At 46.1% G+C, this 24,621-nt stretch overlaps 1 protein-coding gene and 1 long non-coding RNA gene across 2 annotated transcripts in view; both read left to right on the top strand.

The window, feature by feature from the left end:
* Positions 1–2,421: 2,421 nt before the first annotated feature.
* Positions 2,422–7,769, top strand: LOC142806714 (uncharacterized). Its single transcript, XR_012894642.1, has 2 exons — positions 2,422–2,933; positions 3,022–7,769. It is a non-coding gene; the product is annotated as an uncharacterized LOC142806714 (long non-coding RNA).
* Positions 7,770–13,371: 5,602 nt separating this feature from the next.
* The window catches only part of Polr1B (RNA polymerase I subunit Rpl135), a 65,215-nt gene continuing 53,965 nt past the window's right edge, over positions 13,372–24,621 (top strand). The window contains exons 1-8 of the mRNA XM_075891283.1: positions 13,372–13,608; positions 13,790–13,867; positions 13,945–14,004; positions 18,348–18,422; positions 21,534–21,653; positions 22,440–22,505; positions 23,208–23,282; positions 23,829–23,927. Coding sequence (XP_075747398.1) covers positions 13,519–13,608; positions 13,790–13,867; positions 13,945–14,004; positions 18,348–18,422; positions 21,534–21,653; positions 22,440–22,505; positions 23,208–23,282; positions 23,829–23,927 — 663 coding nt within the window. The 5' untranslated portion in view covers positions 13,372–13,518. The remainder of the gene's footprint in view (positions 13,609–13,789; positions 13,868–13,944; positions 14,005–18,347; positions 18,423–21,533; positions 21,654–22,439; positions 22,506–23,207; positions 23,283–23,828; positions 23,928–24,621) is intronic.

Raw genomic sequence — 24,621 nt, 5'->3', positions numbered from 1 at the left:
ATCTTCAAGCCGCCGACATGGAGTATCAAGTCGACAGTGAATCCATCACTCCAGCTGAATTCGAAGCTGACTCACGCTGGATTCGTGCAGTGAAAGCACACCGTGCCGCTGTGGCCCACCAGCCCATCACTTCGACGCCGCTTTCCTCGACCCCGTCGCAGGAGACTTCTCGACCGCCGAACACCACCCCTAGTGCTCCCACTCTTCGTCGTCATGCTCCCCTCCCTCAACTCCCTGCAGCAGAGGACTTCAAAATCGTCTTCAGACCGGGAGGAGGACTTGACCTCCGCACTACAACTAACGGTGTCCTGCTGCAAACTCTCTGCAGTCTCGCCAACATAGACTACGCAGCCGCCCGCACCGCTGACTGTGTACGCATCAATCCATACAACAACTCACACTGTCAGCACCCCATCTGAACCACGCGCACGTCTCTACCTTCGTGCATCTGAACTCCGCCTGGGTACCATCTTTTACCCCCTACGTGCCTAAATGGCAGCACCAGACAACACCCTCTGTGGTATCATCTACAACGCCGTCGACTCCCAAACACAGGACGAGATCATCCAAGATCTCCAGTCTATGCATTTGAACACCCGATGCGCGCCGGCCGATGGGGCGCTCAAAATCCATCCTTGTTACCTTTGGTGGTTGTGGTTGTAAGGAAGAGGAAAAAGGCACCTAATTTCTGTCTGCCTCAGGGGCGACACGGCGCAGTGCCTTATAGGGGTGGTGGAAGGAGGGATAATTTTGTCGGCACTACTTGCCAACAAAGGTAATCAGGATGGAAATTTATGGAAGAGGGGAGGATATATCCTCCCCTCTTCGATCGTTTTCAATTGCGGCGTCTACCACTGCCACCCGTTCCGCCCGAAAGCCGAGGCCTGCATTAACTGCTGGACTCCTGGCCATCGCACGGACGTCATCAAGCCCAAGTCCGCCCTCTGCTACTGCTGCGGCCAGACCCATGAGAGAGTTGAGCCCCCGACCTGCGTCCCATGCTGCATCCTGTGCAAAGAAGACCGCGTCACGGGCTCACGTCCATGCAAACTCCGTTTCAACAGGAGTGGCCCGTCACCCGCGTCCTGCTCCAAGACCCAGCCTCCGGCACCCGCACCACCCACCGGGCCCATCCTCAAGAGCTCTGGCCTTCTCGCCCCCGCCACCGGTCTACCTCCCGCGGTGCCCGGTCTTCCAGCCACCACCGCTCCATCTCTTTCCCGCCCCAGCTGCCCAGGTCCGAGGGGTCCGCCGCCCCCACCACCACGGCCACACCACCGGTAAGCTCGACAATGCAGCCTCACACGTCGGACCCCAAAATCGTGGCTCTCGAGGCTACTATAACTGCCCAACAGCTCCCAATTCAAGAGCTGACGCGTGCGCCACAGGCCGCGCTGGCACGTCTGCCCAAGTAACCACGGATATCCGTCGGCTGTCCGCTATGAATCCAAAGGTCGAAAAATTCGGATATCCAGAGCGGACACAGCACGGACATTCGCTGGACGTACAAGGAAGGTCCATTGACGGGATGTACTAGGTGGCTTTCTGGTGGATATCCGAACAGGATTTCAGTCGGACAGCCAGTTGCGAATGTCCACTGGCTATCCATCAAAGGGCCCCAAAGAACACATGAGAATTGAAATTAGTTTTGGAGTACTGCAGTGCATGAGCATATCCTATGCTCGCAGTCATCAGAAATTTTTTAAATCTTGTGATAATAGTGGGGCTTTAATTGCGTATGGTGATCCACAAGTGATCTGCTTTCAGATCTAGAGCTCATATCTCCTTGTATAGCGGCCGGAGTAGTGGCGAATGTGTGTATCTGTGAGCAGACAGTTTCCGTGGATGGCATGAGCTGACTCGCATGCCGATTCCCAGGCCAACACACACGCTGGGGAAACCAGAAAGCCCTTCAAGGAAGAGGTATTGTTTTTTTAATTTTCACGGCATTCTGAACTGAATGCGACGGTTATTTGAAACGTAAAGGTCGCGGGATCAAATCCCGGCGGCGGCGACTGCATTTCCGATGGAGGCAGAAATGTCGGCCCGTGTGCTCAGATTTGGGTCACAAACCCCAGGTGGTAGAAATTTCCAGAACCCACCACTACTTAGGCGTCTCTCATAATCATATGGTGGTTTTGGGACGTTAACCCCACATATCAATACTATTTTGAAACGTAAAAAAATATAGCATCTAGTTCAGGGTTTTTTAAGGCATGTGCACTTTTTGTCAGGGTTAAAAATATATGTGCTCGTATAATTTATGTTGTATACTGTGCATTACTTGTAGTATATCGTGCACTTATCTTACTAGTTTTTGTCAGTCGAAAGTGACCAACAGTTTTAAAAATAATTGTTCCATGAAATCAATTAAATTTTTTTATCCCGTTGACCACTATAGCAAAGGATATACAATGAAACCATACACTCAATCTATCACTGAATAGACTAACTTTTCACTGCTGAACGTTTATTACAAATCACGTGTAAGAATACTTTAGGTAAATAAATACCACGGAGCGAGCGCAACCCGACAACCCGACAAATGTAATAGTTACATGCGGTACACCACGGAGGAAGGTGATACACACGGTGCTAGCGATGACACTGCTGCCGCGTCGCAAATGTCTCTCTCAAAAACTGAAACAAGTCACAAAAATGGCGTTTCCAATTTAGGTTATTTGATAATAATTATCATCAAAAACGGTTGTAATGCACCGCCTAATTGTTAAATATTATAAAGCTACTTTAACGACGTTGTTTATATTGACAGTGATCTATCCAAACAGCGAAGAAAAAAAAAAGTTTCGTTTGGCGAGCCATCGCCCAGTCAAGCCAAGCCACTGGATTTGTTCTGTTAGTCCTGTGGATAATGGCGGCGTGCTTGTAGTGCCAGTGCAGATAAGATTCTATTTTCTTCCCCAGCTACGGAGGTAAGACAGCTACATTTATTTATTTATTAAGAATACAGTCAAAGACTTCAGAACTTCGTATGAGTACTACAATGTGTTTCCGTCGCAGGTGCCAGCATGCCTAAAGCGAAGGAAAAGTCTTACACGCGCAAGAAAGCGTCATTGCAAACAAAGGCAATATTTCGGGATTTCGGATTTCAAGCCGGCAGCCAGCCGTCAACGTCTGAAGGAATCGGGAACTTCGAACAATGCAGTAGTGCGTGTGGTACACTACGCGCATGCAGTAACACATGCTGTGCCAGTGAGTGTGCGAGCATTTGCGTGCCTGGGGCTGACGAAAACACTGCGGCTACATCAGCAGCTACTCAGGCGGATTGCTGCAGCTCGGCGCCCCCTGAGGGCAGTTCGCCTTGCGTCACCGAAAGTGACTCAACGGACACATCGCCTACAAAATGTTCACCCTGTTCGTCCACCGGAGCATCGCACACTGAATCCGAAGGCTCGCCAATGCAACTCAGCGATGTGCCTTCTCCTGTAAGCGGAGTCCCGGAGGTACCTGTTTGTTCATCTTCCACTGATGCATTGTCAAAGCACAAAGATTTTGTTGTGTCACTGCGCAGTTGGGTCATCAAAGAAAATGTTACTCATACAGCTTTGTCCGCTCTTCTAAAAATTCTCAAGGTCAGTACTTTCGATTCTTCATCTCTGCCTAGCGACGCTCATACTCTTCTCGCCACGCCTAGAGATACACAGCGTGCACCTGTTGTCAGTTCAATGGTACCGGGACATTACTGCCACTTTGGGCTACAGAAAAGCCTCGAGAATGCTTTGTCAAAAGCACGTTATGAAGGCAGTCATGTTTCTCTTGCCTTTAACATTGACGGGCTGCCAATTTCCAAAAGCTCCACCATGCAGTTGTGGCCCATACAGTGCATGATTCGTGAAGATCGAAGAATACCACCCTTTGTAGTTGGAATTTTCGCAGGCCCAGGAAAGCCTGCTTCAGCCAATGAGTTTCTCAACAAACTTGTCAGTGACCTGCAACAGCTTCTTTCCCAAGGAATGATTTTTCATGGGCACCTAATCGATGTTTCTTTGAAGTGTTTTGTTTTGGATGCCCCAGCACGATCATTTGTGTTTCAGATTAAAGGACATACAGGTTATTCTGGGTGTCCTAAGTGCACAGCTGAGGGTACATACAAAAACAGTCGACTCAGCTTCCCTACTACGTCATGCACTTTGCGTACGGATGATTCTTTCAGGCGTCAGATTGACTCTGACCATCACCGGGGCGCATCAGTATTAACATTACTGCCCATAGACTGTGTGACCTCTGCACCACTGGACTATATGCACCTGTTGTGTTTGGGGATTGCGAAAAAGCTGCATAATGCTTGGCTAAGTAGTCCTTTAGACATAACGCCTTGGGCCTGCAAAGCGCAGACAATTCTCTCACCTTAATGTGTTGTTAGCACCATATGTGCCGAAAGGTGCCCTGCATCATTGGCCGTGAATTCAAAGTAAAAGAAAACTTGTATGAGAAGCCATTTATTTCTGGCACCATTGATGTTTTTGTGGTTTCATAGCTTTCTGGTGTTAAATGTTGGCCATTAATAAATGTACGCAAGGTTGCTAGGTTACCCTGGCACGGAAAATTTGTTACTATTCCACTGCTTCATCTGTCTTGAGGGCACTAAAAGAAGAATTTATTGCATTTAGGATAGATTACCCTTCAACAGTTTTTGACACACCGCTTTGCTATGAAGAGATGCTTTGTTTTCTTAAAGGGGAACTTCGGTGCATTTTCGACCATACTGAGATAATGCTGTTTTCAAATAGTATTGACAATCCTGCAAAGGCTAAGGTGGTTAATTTTGCCCAGGTACTCGTCAGTAATTTTAATTAAGCAATAAGCGACAAGTCAAAACAAAGACCAAAATGGGAAGCTGCTCTGTCATCCATGGTGGGTATCAGATGACGTCTCGAGAATTCGTCGCTGATGACGTCACGAGATCGGCTACACCCCGCCACGGCTTGCTAGGGTGCACACATAGCTCACATTCCTCTTCTGATGCGCGAAAAGCAAGTTGGCGATATCGACGCAGAAGCAAGCTGTGCCAGAGCGTCTGAACTTACTAGTGACAAGTTCAGCAATGATTGCAGCTACTATCTCAGCGCAGAAGCATCGCTTTTTGATTTCGACCCGCCGGCGCGTGAAGCATCTGACATGCCCCGAATCGATTTTCTTGTTGCTCAATATTGTAAGACCGACATCAACGATGACGAACACGTTGTATACAGCTGACAAAACTGAACTGTGCTAGCGTTGTCACCTCGTAGAAGAAAGCGCACGTTGCATCTGTCTGCCGGGGAATGCAGGGTTTTCCAAAAAGAGTAGGCCCTTACGTCACATGCACAGGGTGGCCTGCGTTTACTAGTGTGATTGCAGAATCGGCTACTAATTTTAAAATTTGTTTTCCAAGAAACTGAATGACTTAGGGTGCATAATTTGGCACATATTATCACGGTACCAATGAAAACACATGTTTAAAGTTTTATTGAAATCAGTTAATATTGAAAAAACGCCGGAGTTCCCCTTTAAGTGGTTGTTACATGAAAGTTTTAATTTGTTGTTTTCTTGCGTTAAATGATATGTGGGCTTTAACATCCCGAAACCACCATATGATTATGACAGACGCCGTAGTGAAGGGCTCCGGAAATTTCGACCCCCTGGAATTCATTAACGTGCCCCCAAATCTGAGCACACGGGCGTACATTTCCGCTTCCATCGGAAATGCAGCAGCCACAGCCGGGATTGGATCCCGCGACCTGCGGGTCAGCAGCTGAGTACCTTGGACACTATACCACCGTTGCGTTAAATGTTAAGCCAAGCCCTGCTGATCCTAGAAAATAAGTGTAAGTGCTCCCTGAAAAAGTAATTACAACATGTTATTAAAAACTAGTCTTGGTTCCTACTGTACTCTCAAGTCGCGATATGAGCTCTTCACATGCTGGAGCAAGAAATTGTGATGTTCCCATGGCCAGGCGAGTATCCTGTATGATGTCGCCAGAATTAGTACTGTAGCCTGACGTCAAGCTAGTGTCGATGTCGCGAGGTGCACCTTGGGAAAATTGGCTTTACTAGTACTGAGGGAAAAATGGCACTAAATTGGGACGAAGAAAGAATGACCGCACAACACTGAGGAACAATGAAACTGAGGAACAACTGTGTGTGTGTTTATTACATGGGAAAATATAGAGCTGCAAAAACAAATAGGACTACAACACTTGCTCATAAAGATGAAAAGCAAGATGAATCTCTCACGAGTCAAAATGCCGAAAGTTAACAGCTCAGAAACATGTTCTCTTTTTCGAGGAGGGCAAGTGGAGGCTCACTGACACACGTGTCCTTTCTTCCTAATATGGAAGGCTTCGTTGATTTCGCACTCGATCTTGTTACGATATCGTGAAAGCATCTTTCAATTATGGAAGAGCTGGGTGCAGCTGCACGAGGAACAATGGGCTGCTAAGGTGCTGCTTGTTGAAGTCTTGAGATTGAACGGGTGCTCATTCAGGTGATCGTTCAAACATTGACTGGTCTGTCCAGCATAGGTGTAGCCACATGACAACGGAATGTCGTAATACATTGTTAATGCATTCCTCGTACTGTGTCCTGTGCTTCTTTATGCACGCATGCTCTTTGGGGTTACTTTACTTTTTCGCATAGGCTGCCGAGAATGCCTTACGCCTGCTTTGCTAACGATCTTGAGTGCATGGCTCGCACCGCGTGCGTAAGGGATGGCGGAAATTTTTTGTCTTGTGCTGGGTGTTTCCTGGTGCTTTGCTCAGCACAGGAAAGACAATAAATTTTTTTCGTCTCTTAGGTACATAGTTTGAGTCATGCGCTCATGCAAATCGTGTATCAACTGGCCCTTCAAGACACCCTTCTGGCTTTAATTCCAAAATAATCTATCTCGGCATTTGCTGTACTTCACACTTGCTCCGAGCTATCTCTATACACAGGAGATTTGTAGGGCAGAGTAAACTGTCCTTCAAAAAAATGGTGGCACTACCCCTTTAATATGACAGTTATTTGGTCACCATATTGTGCTAGCAGTGAAACGAAACAGCCACTATTGTGCAATAAACATTCACATTCTCCAAAGATAAAGAGGTGTATTGGTTGTGCTTGAATTAAAACTGATGTCTATGTGAGGACTGTTCATAGTGTTTAAGACATATTCATGTCATAAGGGTATCTTAATTGTCCCATTGCATTGTTCTATGTAGAGCTCTAAAATGCTTCTGGGCGAACGACAGTTTTATGTATGATTAATGTTTATTGTACTTAATAAACAATAAAACTGTGTCATCCATTTTCAGCATGTGATGGAATTGAGCCCTGTGCTTTCCATGATGTGAATTTGTCTTATACATTTTTTTGGTATTTCCCATTTCATGTTTGTTTTTGTATTTTTGCAACAGTCATATTTGTCGCCTGTTCTGCAGTATTGTATTGGAATGGTGTTTTGCATCATACTGGATTTTGTCAGTTTTTAACTTAAACCTTTTTTATTTCTTGCTAAATGTTCTTGACATTTTTTGTTTGTACCAAAGCTTGTGTCTTTATGACCCTGTAAGTTTTAATTTTGATATTACAAAATGAAATAATCTTCTTTCATTGTATTACCTTCACTGCTATAATTGTGTGGAGCTGTGCTTCTATTCTCATCATTGTGTTCACACTTCAACTTCAACATCGTACTTGATTTATTTAGTGTTTGCTTCATTTATTTATTCATTATTACTAGAGTACATGATTTGACCTAATGATAATAAACATTTTGTTGCATCTGAGACCTTGTGTGAGCCCAATCTTCTTACGCTTTAGCACTTGTTCCTGGGCAAGTTGATGCCTAAGTTTGCCAAACATATGTTATTCTGTTTTATGGATGGTAAAAGCTTGAAAACAAATAAGCTTCTAAGCATGCACAGTGGCATGAAAGTTCGCTGTACTCTTTCACGTCGCTGTGCATGATTGTTTTTTCTAGCTTATACCATCAATAAACAGCTGGTAATTGGCACTCCGGATCCCTAGTCGTCACCTTATTTGTGTCCATGAATCTTGTTTTAATTTAGCATTGCATCAGAAATAATTTTAGCGCTTTGATATTTAATCTGCAGCAAAAGGGTTCTTGTGAAAGACGTTCAAGCATCAATTGCGAGAGTGCACAAAACCTCAAGGACTCTCGATATTACCACACACACAAACACATACATATATAGCTAGGTATTTGTGCTCGCTCAACATCAGCCTCGGACAGGCCGCATGGACATTCAAAGGACCATTAGGGGGTAGATTATTTATGCACAATGAATAAGAAATCAATATACATATCTATTATGAACATATATGTACCTGTGTATATGTATAATATATCCCCTGATGGTCCTTTTAATGTCCGTGTCGGCTGTCCAAGACGGATGACGAGCGAACGTACAAATTTGTTACCTTTGTACATTCACAGTATGTCCATTGGACGTACATTGTACGTCCGCGGATATCTGATGGATGTCCGGAATATCCGAGACGGACGTCCCGACGTATCCCTAACGGATATCCGTGGTTACTTGGGACTCCGCCCGGTCTCCCTGCCATTCATCATGGCCAGGCACCACCCGCACCTTAATCTCTGGCAGTGGACCTGTCGGGGGTTCCGCGCCAAACGGAGCACCCTTCAGCTCCACCTCCAGAACATCCCTCCCGACACTACTCCCTATAGCACTTCAGGAACAATTAAGTCCTGTAAAACTTCGCGATTACACCGCCTTTCATCATCTTCTGAGGCCCACCCAAACGTTGCAACGCTGGTGCACCGTAACCTTACTGCGGTGCTACACCAGTTGGACGTTCCGGAATGTGCCCATCTCTTCCTTGAAATCCTTCCACGCCGTCGCACTGGGGCAAGCCTTTTTGTCCTCAATGTGTACAGCCCTAAAGCTCGTTCTGCTCCTCGACTTCTAGTCCTACGCAAAGCGCTTTCCTGCGCCGGCCGCAATGCCCTAGTAATTCTAGGCGACTTTAACGCCCCCTATACCAGCTGGGGCTACCCCCAGAATACCCGCAAGGGTCACTCAATCTGGAACTTCATCCACAACGAACGTCTATCGATTCTTAACGACTTCCCTCGCCCCACTAGAATCGGATCCAGTGTCCAACGAGACACCAATCCGGAGCTTGCACTCGCCAGAAATGTAGCCGACTCATCCTGGTCTAATACGGGTATCTCCCTCGGTAGCGATCACTACGTTCTTTGCACCACTTTCCCACTCCCCTCCCTTGCTCGCTCCTCTACTCGTCTTGCCCAAGTAGTGGACTGAGATCGCTTTCGCTCCCTTCGCCTCTCTGCTTCCTCTCCTTCTGCTATCACGGACCTCTCAGTCTGGACGCAGACCATTTTGGCAGGTGTTCGCACCACTTCATCCACACTCCCTGCAGCGCCACAAACCACTACGGCAGACAGCCGTCTGCTGCACCTTTGGGAGGCCTATAACGCTGTCCACTACTGATGGCAGGCTCAGAAACATAATCGCCGCCTGCGCCTCCGTTTGGCCCGGCTTGCGCTGAACATGGAGCAGCACTGCTCCTCTCTTCTTCAACAACAGTGGGGCCAAACGTGCGACCGCATGGCCGGCAACCCTGGCCTCCACGACACTTGGTCGCTTCTCAGGGTGCTGCTTGACTCCACCCATACCAAAGCATCCCAGCGCAAGGATGTCTCCCTTCTACTTCACTCTTCCTCACTAACCGACACTGAGTTTCTGGTGACCCTCCGCGACCGCTACCTCTGCACCGACCCCCACACTCCACTTCCTGCTTACTCCGGCTCCTCCAACAGCGACCTTGATGCTGACATTTCTTTGGGTGCGGTTCGTGCTGCGCTAAAGCTCCGCACAACCTCGGCTCTGGGGGCGGACCGCACTACTAACAAGGCTCTCCGTAACCTAGATAACCCTTCCATCGAAGCCCTTACCGACCTTCTCAACACACACTGGCAGGCTGGTACTTTTCTTTCCTCCTGGACCCATGCACGTGTCTCTTTCATCCCTAAACCTGGCAAACCCATTTCCCTCGAGCACCTCCGCCCGATCTCTCTGACATCTTGCCTTGGCAAGCTGTTCGAGCATGTCATCCTGGCCCGCCTCCAAACCTACCTGGACGACCATAACCTATATGCGGACTCCATGTTCGGCTTTCGGCCGCAGTTGTCTACCCAGGATGTCATGCTCCAGCGCTCCGAAGATGTCTCACACCCATCCCACCAAAAATGCACTCGAGCTATCCTGGCGCTGGACCTAACCAAAGCGTTCGACAATGTACACCATACAGCTATTCTGGATGCTCTCTCCTCCCTTGACGTCGGACACCGTGTACATGCTTAGATCACCGCTTTCCTCACCCACCGCACCGCAGAAATTTCATACGGCCGACCTTCTTCTCCTTCTTTCTCTTTAGGCAATAAGGGTACTCCCCAAGGGTCTGTCCTGTCTCCTCTTCTCTTTAACATTACCCTCTTCCCACTGGCACGCAAGCTTAGCACAATACAAGCTCTATCTCATGCTTTCTATGCCAATGACATCACCCTTTGGGTGACCACCGGCAATCTTGGCGACACGGAAACCACTCTCCAGTCGGGTGTGGACGCTGTGACATCTCACGCCCGAGCTACCGGGTTGAGCTGCTCGGCGACCAAATCGGGGCTTTTGCTCCTCCTGCCTCGGGGAGTGGCTCCCTTGTCTCCTTCTCCACACACCATCTCCGATGACGGCAGCCCACTTCCTCTCGTCTCTACCCTTCGTATCCTTGGACTCTTTCTTTAGTACAATGGTAAGCACACTACCCTCATCACTCACCTCAGCAACGCTGTACACCAGACCATGCACCTCATACGCCGCATTGCAAACCGCCACCATGGCATGCGCGAACACGACCTCCGCCACCTGGTTCAAGCCATTGGTCTCAGCCGCTGTGTTTATTCTCTACCGTATCTCTTTCTTTCTCGCACCGAGGAAGACAAAGTCAACTGCCTTATTCGTCAGGCGTATAAGTCAGTCCTGTCCCTTCCCACATCTACCTCAACGGATCGGCTACTGTCGATGGGTGTCCACAACTCCCTCACGGAGCTGACGGAGGCCCATCCCAGCTCCTCCGTCTTTCGTACTCTCCCCTCTCTTGCATCTTCCCATCTCACTGCCCATCCCTTCCCACGTCTCTTCCCTTCTAGCCATCGATCCCTCTTAAAGAATATGCATCCCGAAGACCACCCCTCCCGCAGAGCAGCGCGAGCCTCCGCGCTCTGGCGTAAGTTCGGAAGGCAACCCGACGTGGCCTATGTGGACGCCGCCCCGTATCGCCAATACGCAGCCCACACCCTCGCAGTCACCGACAACTCCCTCAGCAGAACAAACCTCAGCAGAATACATTTTTTCCGACTCCAACCTGTGGTATACAACTACGCGGTAAGACGGGTGGTACCCCCATCCGCACGCATCCTGCGGTCTAGCACCATTTCCTTTCTATATCATCCGGGTACCCGCTCATGCGGATCATCAAGGCAACGAGGTGGCCAATTCTATTGCTCACGATTTGACCGACCGAGCAAGCCCGCCCCCGCCCGAAATGAATACGTGAGACTCGCTTCTCACGTACCACGACATCACATTGCACTATCGCCTGTCCCGCCTCACCTCCCCCCCACCACACCAATCCTTTTCCCAGCACCAACAACACCTGTGGCGCCAACTTCAGGCCCGCACCATCCTTACTTCTGCATGTCTTGCCCTCTTCCACCCCGTAACGTACTCGCCGGCCTGCCGCTTATGTGACAGCTCAATCGCCAACTATGAGGACATACTTTACTCCTGTCCGGCACATCTTCCGCCTGCCTCTTGGCACCTCAGAAGTCCGCAGCAGTGGGAGGCTGCCTTGTCCAGAACCAGACCGGACCTGCCATTTCGGCTGGTGACTTGGGCGGAGGACGTCATGGCTAGACACTGCCTGGACGCCACAACCGGCAGCCTGAAGGCCGCCCACAACGCTCATTTTTAATTTTTTAAAATATCATTTAACTTTTTGGCCTTCTGAAGAGTAAAGTTTTTCACCACCACCACCCGTTCCTTTAAGATGACGAAGGCGCTTGCTCTAGGCCCGCACCCAACCAGAGCAAGTGTGTCACGTCCATGGCAGTTATGGGAGCGTCACAAAAACAATTATTTAGTTTATCCCAACAATCTCGGCTGACGGTTCAGCCTTCTTCGGAGGACATAAAAGGAGGAGGCCAGACGTTCTCAGAAGGCTGGCCTTCTTCGGAGGACGAGGACGTCTGGCCACCTCCGAAGCTACGACCTTCGTCGTCGTTAATCGAAGAGCTACGACCTTCGAATAACGACGCGCTCGAACATAGAACGCGTTAATCGTTATATATATATATATATATATATATATATATATATATATATATATATATATATATATATATATATATATATATATATATATATATATATATATCTGTGTGTGTGTGTGAAAGAAGTAAGAAGTCAGTGAAAAACCTAAACAATAATTTTAAGCTTTCGGCTGGGGACCGGCCTTTCAGAACACCTACGAACACCTACATAGCTATGCCATGCTCCTTGGTGATCAGCGGCAGGGTTATTCGAATAACTCTGTAGTGGGTCGTGTTCAGCATGACCTACTACACTCCTGACCTGTTCAGATAGCGGGGTTCCTATGGGAGCGCGTGTCCCCGCTCTCGTTCAATCGCTCGCCGTAGGTGGCGCTACCTATAACCTGTTCGTCTGCTACTTTACGGCTGTTTGGACGGCGCTAGAGTAAGAACGGCTGCATTCCGTGATGAACAGCCGGCATATATGTGACTATTTTTTCACTTAGATGACTGGTCAAGTAAGCTGTTCAGTGTGACGAAAAATTTATTGCACACTGGTGGACAAATGCGAGAATCCGTAGACTTACATAGTGTAGGACAGCATATGTGATGTTGCGTCCATTTAATTGCAAAGAATTTGTGAATGACTTTTGAAATATTTGTTTCAAAATTATTTTTCATTAGTGCATAATAATTACGCAATATGAGTGCTCTGTTGGCCGAAATATGACCACGAACACTCAAGCTGACGTCAGCGAACAGGTGCTGACTAGCGCCACAGTGCTCCTAAGTTACGGCCCTAGCGGCAGAAGGTATGAACTAGAACGTGGGCGCTGGAAGAGGTGCTCTCTGGGCAGGTCAGGAGTGTAGTAGGTCATGGTGTTCAGTAGCGCTGCTACGGACAAGCGGGCGACGCGAGCACTCCCTCGGTTTGAAATTATCCCTAGATCATCCCTCTAATTCTGTCCCTAGGTGCCTAAGAAGAGCTTCATACTTTTGTTTAGTTTTTTTTTCTGCACTTGGCACCACGTGAAGTTTGCGCGCCGTCGCCGGTTAGCCACACCACATGGTGCAGCGGTGATTGAGTTGGGTGTTTACTGCCTACTCCAAACAGTCATTTTAATAGTGGTATTCCCGCTTCGAGTTACGCGCTTTTCACAATGGATGCGTTCATCGAGTTTCCTGAGAAGCCTTCGCTGAAAAAGACGTTATCAAGTGATTTCGGAAGATTGAGCAGTATACAGCACAAGGTAGCGTTCAGACAAAACGTGTGGTATTTTACACCTGCGCTTTTTGTTTGTAATGTAGTGCATTCAGCCGATTATTGGCTCTATTGTGTGATCAAGTCTGATGCTTCCTCTGACTTGTGATTATTTCTGTGGCGTTCACTTGTGAACGGAATAATCGGCTGTTTTCTTTCCTTACCCTCAGGTTATTCAAGATGTGAGTAAAGCGCACGTAGAATCATTCAACTACGTGCTCAGGGAGGGCCTTTCGAGAGCCGTAGCGGTGAGTGAACATCTCTGGCAATTTACTTTGTCATAGCTGAGCAACAAGTCATCTTGTGTCGCCTGTTTATGCTGCAGGACATTCCGCCATGCGAGTTTGCGTTGCCCAACGGGGATCGAGTGAAGCTGGAAATTAGAGTGAGATATCCTAAGATTTCTTCGTTGTTCTTTAACGTGATGTTGAAAGCCCATCGTGAAGTGCTGTGATGTCTGGTGTGCGAGAATGATGCGCTTGCGTACCGATTGCTTGCTGAGAGCGGCAAATCGGGTGATTAGGTCGTCGTCTTTTGTAAAAATCTGTGGAGACAAACGCCGCATTGATACCAAGCATCGTCATGCCGCCTGTTACATCTATGTGCTCTAATAGTCGTTTACCACTATGTGATTGATCCCTTGCGTGACGCACTCAACAGGGCAGGGCGATACCCAGGAATTCTTTTCGGGGGATGCTTATGTGTAGAACGGCTATCTTTTGCAACTGACGCTCTATATGAAGGAGATATCACCCGAAAATTAGAGAATGAAAAAATTTTGAGGGGTTCAGAACCCTGTAAACTCCCTCTTATTTACAGCCCCGAACAGGGGCCTTAGGCAGCAAGTGCAGTGTAATAACATGCAGACAAATATCGAGGAAGACTTGCAAACATCAGAGTTATGATATAGACCACATTCGACCCCCATGAAGTGCCGGGTGGCCTTGTTTAGCGCTTAAAGCAGATGTGGTGTCTCGTCACTTCTTAGCAACATTTCAGTCAGTGCAATGCAGCGAGAAAAAAAACATAAATGTTTGCTTTGCCAAAAGCTGCAAGGCTTCCACAATTGTGAATTCCTTGTAGAAGTGCAGGGCGACCTACTTTTATTTTAAATGTGATAAAACTTTCTTAGCAGGACTAAACAATTTGAGGGTTTGACTAGAGTATAAAGTTGGGCATGTTGGTAAGACATAATTAATCGACGTAGCGCGTTAGAATCATAAGACAAGGGAAGGGACAGAAGGGAGCGCTTAAGCGCTTTGTTCTGTCTCTTTCTTTGTCCTATGATTCTTTCTAACGCGCTACGTCGATTAATTTTGAGGGTTTCAGTCTACATATCTATCTAACCGCCTATGTATGGGTACCCTCGTGATTGCCTCTTGAACTTGGTGTAGAGCAGAATATGTGCAGGAGGACTGTAAGTGACGTCCGCTTGGGCACTAGCGACGTCTGCCGCCACCATCTGTGTGGTTCGTGATGGCACAGATGTTCTCTGGTGTGGCACTTCACCGGTTCTGTTAAAATGGTGACGGGAGGATGTGTGCATGACACTACAGTGTGTACGGATAGAATGCGGTTGAGTGCCTACACAGAGGCGACCAAGATGAACGCGCTGGCGCCATCTCGGGGGCCTCACCCCCGTGTAACCCTCCTATAGAAAGCTAAGAGGGTTTGATGAATATAGCTGTCTGGTCATGACACATATAGCGTGAAAATTCTGTCACATACGTTGTCAGCCGCTTTCCTCTTACACTATATAACCAAATACCCTGGACCATGGTATGCATCACAGGAGATCGACAATTTATGTCTGGCCAGGGACAGCGAGAACAGACATTGGTTAATTAAGTGTGAGAGTGTTCAGGAAAACTAGCATCGGCAGCATTGACGAGATGAATATGAAGAATATAAATCGGCATCTCCACAGAAATCGGAAGCAAAGCATTGTGCGTGGCTGTCTGGTATCCTACCATACCACAGATCCACACCAGGTTTTGAAGGAAATCTGAAGAAAGACCCTGTGTAGGTGTCAGTGTGATGTCAATGGAAGTTGCAGGGCTGGCTATTTAATCTTATAACAAAGCAACAAACGTTACCTTTACTCTTACCGTACTGGCACCATTTGGGGTGAACGTCAGTTGTGGCTTCAGTGTTGGCTCCACTTTTATAGCAGTCTAATAAGCATCACTTTTGTATTCTTATGATTCAGCAAACTAAGTTCAAGCATTGCTCGACCTCAGAGGAATACACTAACAAAAGTTATGTATGGTATTCACATCATCACATCATAAAGTGGACTTCATTTTTATAATACAGACGTTTGTGCTCTAATTTGAGTTCTGGCATTTCGTCAGACCAAAAGCTACCCTGTAAATGCCGGTGTAGTCGACACTCGTGGTTAGCCCATGATGTGTGCACAGCTACTACACTTACAACAAATGTCAATCCACGTCCTGATGCTTGTCTCAAAGAGAAATACGGCCTAGACCATCACTAGCTGACTGCTTTGCATGAAACAGACTTCCGCAAGGCATTGAATGTGCTGAATTTTTCGGTGTCACCTGTGTTGTCTCATGGAGTGTTGAGTGGACTCTCCTTTTTTAGGCATGGTCACATAGCGTACGGGCACACACATGCTGTATCTGGTGCTGTAGCACCTCCCCCGCATTCTCGCAACAAAATCCTCGTGGATCCTAAACGGCAAAGTTTTTTTTATTGTTTAAGCTTTCGGCTGGGGACCGGCCTTTCAGAACACCTACATAGCTATGCCATGCTCCTTGGTGATCAGCGGCAGAGTTATATGGCACCAAACCAGTGCCATATAAAAATAGAAATGAGCTTGGTAAAATTCAAATTCGTAACTTGATGAACTTGCCTTCTTAATAAGGAAGCATTAACTCCGTGGGAATTGTGTCACCCTAGATAAGTTTTCATCTAATAAGTGCGCTTATTCACAGGAGGCAAGAATTAAGGTGCGCTTATTCAGGGGGCAAGAAGCTACATCCATTTATCAGCACATATCACGACCTTGAACTTTTTTTTTTTTTTGACGCGGGGCTTACTTTGAGTGTGATGCTGTGTGCAGGAATGTGTTAACTGTGGTAACTACGCAACTCGCAATGCTAAAACCAGCCAAAGGCTGTGGACTTCAGTTTCGAGGCATTATTTCTTGAGAGAAGAGAGAGATTTCTGACGGATCTTGAGAATTAGTTGCAAATTCCAGGTTGCGTGTGTTTACAGGAGGCAAGAATTAAGGTGCGCTTATTCAGGGGGCAAGAAGCTACATCCATTTATCAGCACGTATCACGACCTTGAACTTTTTTTTTTTTTTGACGCGGGGCTTACTTTGAGTGTGATGCTGTGTGCAGGAATGTGTTAACTGTGGTAACTACGCAACTCGCAATGCTAAAACCAGCCAAAGGCTGTGGACTTCAGTTTCGAGGCATTATTTCTTGAGAGAAGAGAGAGATTTCTGATGGATCTTGAGAATTAGTTGCAAATTCCAGGTTGCGTGTGTTTGGCTCTTGCATTCTCAGGAGCCCCCACTACCGATTGGCAGCATTTTCTGACCTAGCTGAAAAAGTACTGTAGCGCTCCTATAATAATAATTGCAAGGATTTTGCATTATAAAATCACAGTATGATTATTAGAGGGCTCTGGCAATCGGGACTACCTTGCATTTTTTAATGTGCATCTAAATCTAAGCACTCAGGCCTTTGGCTAATTGCCACCTTTGAAATATGGCTGGGATTCAATTCCATGATCTTTTAGATGGTAGTAAAGCATCGTAGCCACTAGACCACTGTGTTGGGTGTAGCAAGTACTTTAAAATTTCTACCAAACAAATTACACACCCACATGCGTTTCTTCTGACTGGGCTTTGAAGGGAAGCAGTATTTTGAAATAAGTTCATCCTGCTGAGCCATTATGCAGTTTTTTGGAGGGTAATACGGCTATGGTCTTAAACTGGAACAGAGCCCTTGATGCCATTGATTGTAGAATTACGGTCAACTGAAAACCTTGGTAGATGTGCAAAGCAGCTCAAAGTAAAGAAAAATAAAAGATCTGTGGCATACATCCTGCATTGTGTCACAGGTATGCAGAACTTGTAAACACGACCCATGCCATAAACCATTGATGATAGTATGTTCATAACAGCTTGTCTTCACCTGCTGCACTTGTAGAGAGTGCATATTCTAGCAGGACTATTTTTTATGTATCAGCCTGATCTGTAGATGCAGAGATAACTGCCACAAAGTCAATTGGTTTGGTTTGGGAAAACTTTGTTGACAAAGGCTATGCATTCTTGAAAATGTACCATGCTTTTTATATTCTTTATGACATGTGCAGTTTTAATGGCCAGTTTTTGTTGCCTCGTGCGATGCATGAAAAGGCTACTTTGACATGTCTGTCTCTAAACTTGTCGCTGAGCCCATGGAATGTTGGGTCACTCGACACATGTAGAGCCTCCATTTTTTCTAATACGTTTTGGTAACAAAACTTGCAAATTTCAAAAATAGCATGTTGGATGCAAAGTCAGAAGTATCACTGCAGTCAATATTTTCTTTAGCTCTGCTTCGTCTTAGTGCAAAGTGTCCTTTAGGAGGTGTTGTTTCTCAACTGTGGTGGTATAGGGAGGTTGTATATCAACTATGATCGGTACTGATTGATCGCTTGTTATTCTGTGTCATTTTGCCTCTCGACATCAAAGTGACATGTTCTATACAGGATCCCTACATCGGAAGCCCCATGATAAGCAAGAATACTATTGGAGTTGTAACACCACAGGTATATCCTGCAGAGGTGAGTTATATAAACTTAACTGGTCAAAACATTTTTAGGCATTTGGTTCATAAATGCAGTAAAAGAGCACAAGAGAACAAAATGGACTAGAAGAAAAAGAACACATACACAGAGTGTTCCCCTTTTTGTAGTCCCTTAAATATTGTTTTACTGAAGTTTGTGGGGTCTCGATGTGGAGAACTCCGCCACGCTCTTGTAGTGAACGGACACAGCAGGCACGGCCGGAACAAACCAAGACAACAACCATTTATTTAACTACTTTTGATCGCAGAAATCATCAGCCAAATTATTATAACATCAATCGTGATCAACACGCTAAGACATCCTTACACATTATTAAACAACACTCAACCACATAACAAACAAGGCGGTGTCGCTAACGCTTGACGCGCCACGTGGGCCCACCGCTGGAGGCTACCATCCGTGCTACCGCCCCACGGCAAAAGAGAGCAGCTTATTTCTTGCGCGCCGCCACCAAGGCTTGCCGCTGGCGCTAACGTCAATTAACCATGATGATGATGATGGCGATAAACGCTCACAAGCACGACACCATCTACCACGCAATAGCTGTGACCCCTAAATGCGGCATTGGCACGAGACACGTGCACCATGAGGCACAAACACGTTTACAGGGGGTGTCAGCACCCCCACATCCGCCAACCTTAATTCAAACCATATCCCGAAAAGCAAAACCTGAAAGAAATCAGCTACACAAGCTCTAACAAAAAGAATGACAACCCTTGTCTCGACATAATGTCCATGTGCCACGACACCGCTGCCGGTCGACACTGCTGCACTGTCCGGCTCGACGACTTCACCTCAGTACCGGTCCCGCAAAAGCTATGTTGCCGTCGGCGCGACGAACCGTCACTCTCGCCGACACGCCTTTCGGTTGCGACCAGCACTCATGAGGGCGCCAGACTGCAGGCAGTTGCGCAGGTCCCAGGCATGTCCATCGCTTGACCTCACGACTGCATTCCTGGCCAGTGGTGCTGATGATGTGCAGAAGACAGCCAGCCGCGGGTTACATCACTCCCGTCGCGTAGATTCAAAACACCCGAAAGAACAATGCAGTAGGGCAAAAGGAAAGGGAGCTTCGGGCTCCTCGCTCACGTGGTACCATGGTCAATACTGCTAGCTGCGGCCGAGACGCCTAGCTCAAATATAAAATAAAGGTCACTTTTCCTAACTTGTGCATTGCAAGATGAAAAAAAAAAAAAAGTGAGGGAAGCAGAGTGCAACACCTCGATGCCACAATCTTCCTAGTTGTGCCACATGCAAAAGCCGGTTGCGCAGAGCCTTAAGCCTAACAAGTCACTTGAACAACCGGCATCCACCCAGCACCCAGCCTAGGTGCAGAAGGGGCAGCTGCAAGGAGACGTCCACTCTGTAAGGTGGTCCTATTGCTCGCCGCACACTGCAGCTTACCGAGCGATCGGAGTCATCCATCCTAGACGGTGACGCACCGGTGTCGAGCTGCAACACCAGACAGCAACGACGCTCGGCTCCCTGAGTCAAAAAGAGATAGAAGGTGCTATTTACAGAAAAATCGAACCACCCACGAGACGTCCGTACTCACTTGCTTTGGGCCTGGCCTACAATCTACAAGCTCTAAGCTTTGCTCACCCCAGGATGCAGACCGCATGGCTCTCGTCCCAACTCAACAACATTCTTGAAAACCAACCTCAACACCAAAAAAAAAAACCTTGCAAGCAGAAAAATAAAGTAAAAACTCAACGTGCCGACAAGTTAGAACACATCGCAAAACCGATCTCCCTCTCACCAAAGCACACCACCGATGCTAGCAATAAGAAATTCCTCCTAGGCCTACTCTACTTAAGTCCCCTTAGGCCTACCCTGGCTCAAACAAAAGCTTGTACTGAACCGCGAAAAGTGTCGTCCGATGCTCCAAGAGCCCCACGTTGGGTGCCAGTGTGGGGTCTCGTTATGGCGAACGAGTGTCCTGCTCTTGGAGTGATCGGACACAATAGACACAGTCGGAAGAAACCAAACAAACACACTCATTTATTTAACTACATTTAGAGAAAACGATATCGTAAGCCGAATAACTATACACCAATCGTGATCATCACAGACAGCCCGCAGTACCGTCCACGGCAGACCCACCGCTGGAGGCAACTGTCTGCGCTACCGTCCCACTCCAAACGAGAGCAGCTTATTTTCTGCGTGCCACCACCAACGCTTGCCGCCGGCGTTAATGTTGTTTTACCATGGTGATGATGATGGTGGCGATAAACGCTCGCAAGCACAACGCCACCTACCGCTCAATAGTTGTGACCCCTAAATGCGGCTTTTACGCGAGACATGTGCGCCATGAGGCGCAAACACTTTTACAGGGGGTGTCAGCACCCCCACAAGTTACAGAAAACCTTGCCTCCCTAGATATGCTGGGTCAGGATCGTGCAAGTTTAACTGTATTCCTTTTCACTTTTACAGCTGGAGCTTTTTTCACATCATTAGTTGAATTGTTGAAACGTCAACATGTGTGATTAGCAAGCAATAGGACTTTAGTGTACAGGAACCTATCACAATGCCTGCTTATGTGATGCATAGGAAAGGTTACCAGTGGCCACTGAGTACAATGGCATGCGTATCAAACGTTGAAAAATGCATTGGATGGCGGTAGGGCAGGATGAAATGAAGCGTGCAGGCATAAAGTGCTCGCACAAGTAGAGGTAGATTGCTAATAATCAGAAGAGGCCTTTGTCCTGCAGTGTTCATAGTACAGGCTGCTACTGCTGGTCACTTGATTTTCATAGATGCTGATAACAATCAAATCACGTGAAGAGCGCAATTTTTACACCGGTGTCAACTGGAGGGGGCAAGGTGGGAGGGAGCATGTTTTGTAGTACTGTAAGCAATCCACTATTATTTCCCCACTTAATAATGCTGCCTACAATTTTTAGTATTATACTCTGGACTTGGTATAAATTTATGGTCAGAACAAAATATTAATAAAGGTAATTTTTGTTGACTGAGAAGGTTGCTAACCATATGCCCAGAAGCAGGCAAGTATATCGTGCAATTTTCACTGGTTTGCAGGATGTGTATTTTATAACTTGTATGACTCTTATATTTTCTTGCATACAGTGCAGGAATCGGGGCACCACCTACAGAGGCAGATTGGATGTTACAGTTGTGTGGAGTGTAAATGGTGTCCACCAGGACACCATCAAAAAGACAGTGGGAGAAGTTCCCATTATGGTCAAGGTGGGAAAAATTTATTGGTGCTATTTCAATGTGTCTCATGCACATTTTTTGCTTTTGTATAACAAGGAAGCCCTTAACATCTGAGGCAATAGTCTTGGTCTATTGTTAAAGAGGTTACACCTAACAAAACTCGTGCATTGTGCCTTTAGCAAATGCAGTTTTCTGGCAAGGTACTGTCTTTGTAGAACATTGACTTGTACTGTGAGGCTTCACAGCCATTGCAAGGCTTGCTGGCTGTGAAAGCTCTCTAAATAAAAGTGTGATTTACATCACACATCAGGCTTTGTATTTTATTCACTTACTGGAACCTCCTTGCATCTGTGATATGTTTGCACTTTTCACTGCTGTATGCTTCTTGGTGTATGTACACGAAGGGAGCCTATCTTTTAGTTTTTAATTGTTGAAGATCCGCTGCTGTTTGTTACTTTGCAATTTGATAATGTCATTGTGGCAGACAATTAATTACTTTTTTTAGACTAGAATTTGCATTGGTGGTTAGCACTTTGTTAAGTGAGGTTCTCAGCAGGTACCAAACAAATACAATCGTAATAGCCTGGGCGAGCAGAACAGTGCTCACCAACTGTACTGCATGCTGTAAAGGCAATTTCGAACGTGGCTGTGGCTTTTTGACCTCTTGAGTGAAGTAGAAAAGCATGAATTCGTTTTTTCAGACGGTTTCATGGCCCCCATGCAGTCCGAAAAGTAAAAAATGTTGACTGTCTATATTCTTCTTGTATGTTTGAATCAGTTTTAAGTTACACAGAATTTTTTTTTTCTCTTGCTCAGTCTCAAGTTTGCAACATTGCCAAGATGTCACCTGCAGAACTCGTCAGAAGGGGAGAGGAAGCAGGAGTGAGTGTTATTCTCTTTTTGTTCTTTTTTACAGCAAGTGCCTCGTGATGCAAGGGTCGGTTCAAAAGCAGGAGTGTGTGAACAGTAATCTTAACTTGCTTCCACCTATTTTAAAATGATGAGTCTAATGACAGAGTACACCTTGGTGAACATCACTTTACTGCTTCTAGCTTATGTCATATATCAAACATTGCATGACAATATCCACGTAACTATAAATCTCCTCTTGTGCCTTCATTTTGTCAGCGTTGTTTGTCCTACCGATTGCTGCTTTTTTGTAACGCGGACACTTTTTATTTGGTCTCGTCCTATGCACTGGAAGTACAGTAAAATCTCGTTACTACGAACATAAGATGAAGGAAATTTTCAGATTTACGATTTTTTTTGAAATCCCCGTTGAAAAGCCTGTATTGCCAATGTAAAAAACTTTCAGAACTACGAATTTCAGAATACCGAATATTTCAGATTAACCTACGTAATTCAACCCCGAAATCAACTAGATGCTTCGTTATTAGGAACTTCCATAGATGTTTTGGTATGAAAATCCCTGAAGCTTACTCCTATCATCATCATCTGCAGCAGAATGCGCAGCGAAATTGCCTCAACCGGTGCAGCCACATCGGCAATTACTGTTGAGGCTGGAAATATAAAACTGTCTTGTTATAGAGATGAACTGCTGTTGACTTTGATTTTATTTTCCAGGAATTTGGAGGTTATTTTATTGTCAACGGCAATGAAAAGATAATCAGGATGCTCATTATGACCAGGAGGAATTATGTGAGTATTAGTAATGGCTATGTTAGCTTTACTAAATTCAAGGGTTTCATTGAAGTGGGCCACATTCTCCCTAAAACAGTCACAGATGTGATTTTTTGAAGATAACAGTTGAACCAGGACAGATAATTATGATTCATGCAATGTCATGGAGTAATGCATCATGTAGTGATGTATGTAGCAATGCGTACCGCAATGTCATGCTTGTAATGCTATAAGTCCTTTAAAAAATTGAATGCTACGTTAAGGGACAGTTAGACACAACTGTGCAAAGCCAATGAAAGTGTAGGGGGTGTTACTTGTCATGTCTCATTGAAATGTTGTAATTATGATATTAAGGGAAATCAAAGTGGACGAAAATGAATTTGTCTCCCCTGGGTAGTGTGACTGTGCATAGCTGTTGGCAGTTTACACTAGACTTTTAACACTGTTTTGATTAATATTCATATTTTTTTCCATTGTATTCGTTTCCTGTGTGTACATTTTGATTATGGTTGAGCTCTGTTATTGTATCGGGCATAAACATGACCTCTATGGCTTTCCTTCTAGCCCATAGCTATGGTGCGGCCTTCTTGGAAGAACAGAGGGAAAATGTTCTCAGAATTTGGTGTCTCGCTTCGCTCTGTAAAACCAGACCAGACTGGCACAGTGAGTACTATATAATTGTCGTGAAAATTGTTGCAGTGCATGGAAAAAAGCACATTGAAAAAAAAAAAAAACCCCGATTAGTAATCTCTTGTGGTTACTTTCAGTTGTACAGGTTACAATTTATTTGTATAACTATTCTTATTCCTCTGCTAACTATCATCTTGCTCGAGTTCACGATATTCATCTATCTTCTTTATCATGTAATTTTGTATTTAATCATAACATGGCACTTAACAGGTCAGGAATGCAGTAACGTACATTCTGCACCAGTGGCTTCTAAATAAATGCGCGCACAGTGTCCTGGTCTCTTTCAATACTCTGTGTATCTATGCTTGTATTGCTGCTAAGGAAATCGGTTGTACTTCAGTGTTTTGAAGCTCTTATTTGTGTTGCAACAAGAGGTTTTTGCTTGGCGGAGCACGTGAATGTAATGAACCCAAGTACTAGTACATTTGGCCCTTACAGTATGCATTTCTTTTTAGCATGCATATGGTTTAGGAGGATGTTGAGAATGTGTCGTAATGGGCAGGAAGCCAGTGGAAGGCTTTAATCCTGTTTAAGGAGGTATGGTAAAGTAAGCGAGGTTGGCTGGCTTTCATGTTTGTATCTTGGGAACTTTTTCATATTTTAACGCCGTAGCGTTAAAGTGCTTGTTTCGCAGAAATTCCGGTGTTTGCGTTGGCGTCGTTGATTG

This window comes from Rhipicephalus microplus, chromosome 1 (assembly GCF_043290135.1).
Source record: "Rhipicephalus microplus isolate Deutch F79 chromosome 1, USDA_Rmic, whole genome shotgun sequence".
In the NCBI taxonomy this organism is placed as follows: domain Eukaryota; kingdom Metazoa; phylum Arthropoda; class Arachnida; order Ixodida; family Ixodidae; genus Rhipicephalus; species Rhipicephalus microplus.
This window is presented reverse-complemented; position numbering and strand designations above follow the sequence as displayed.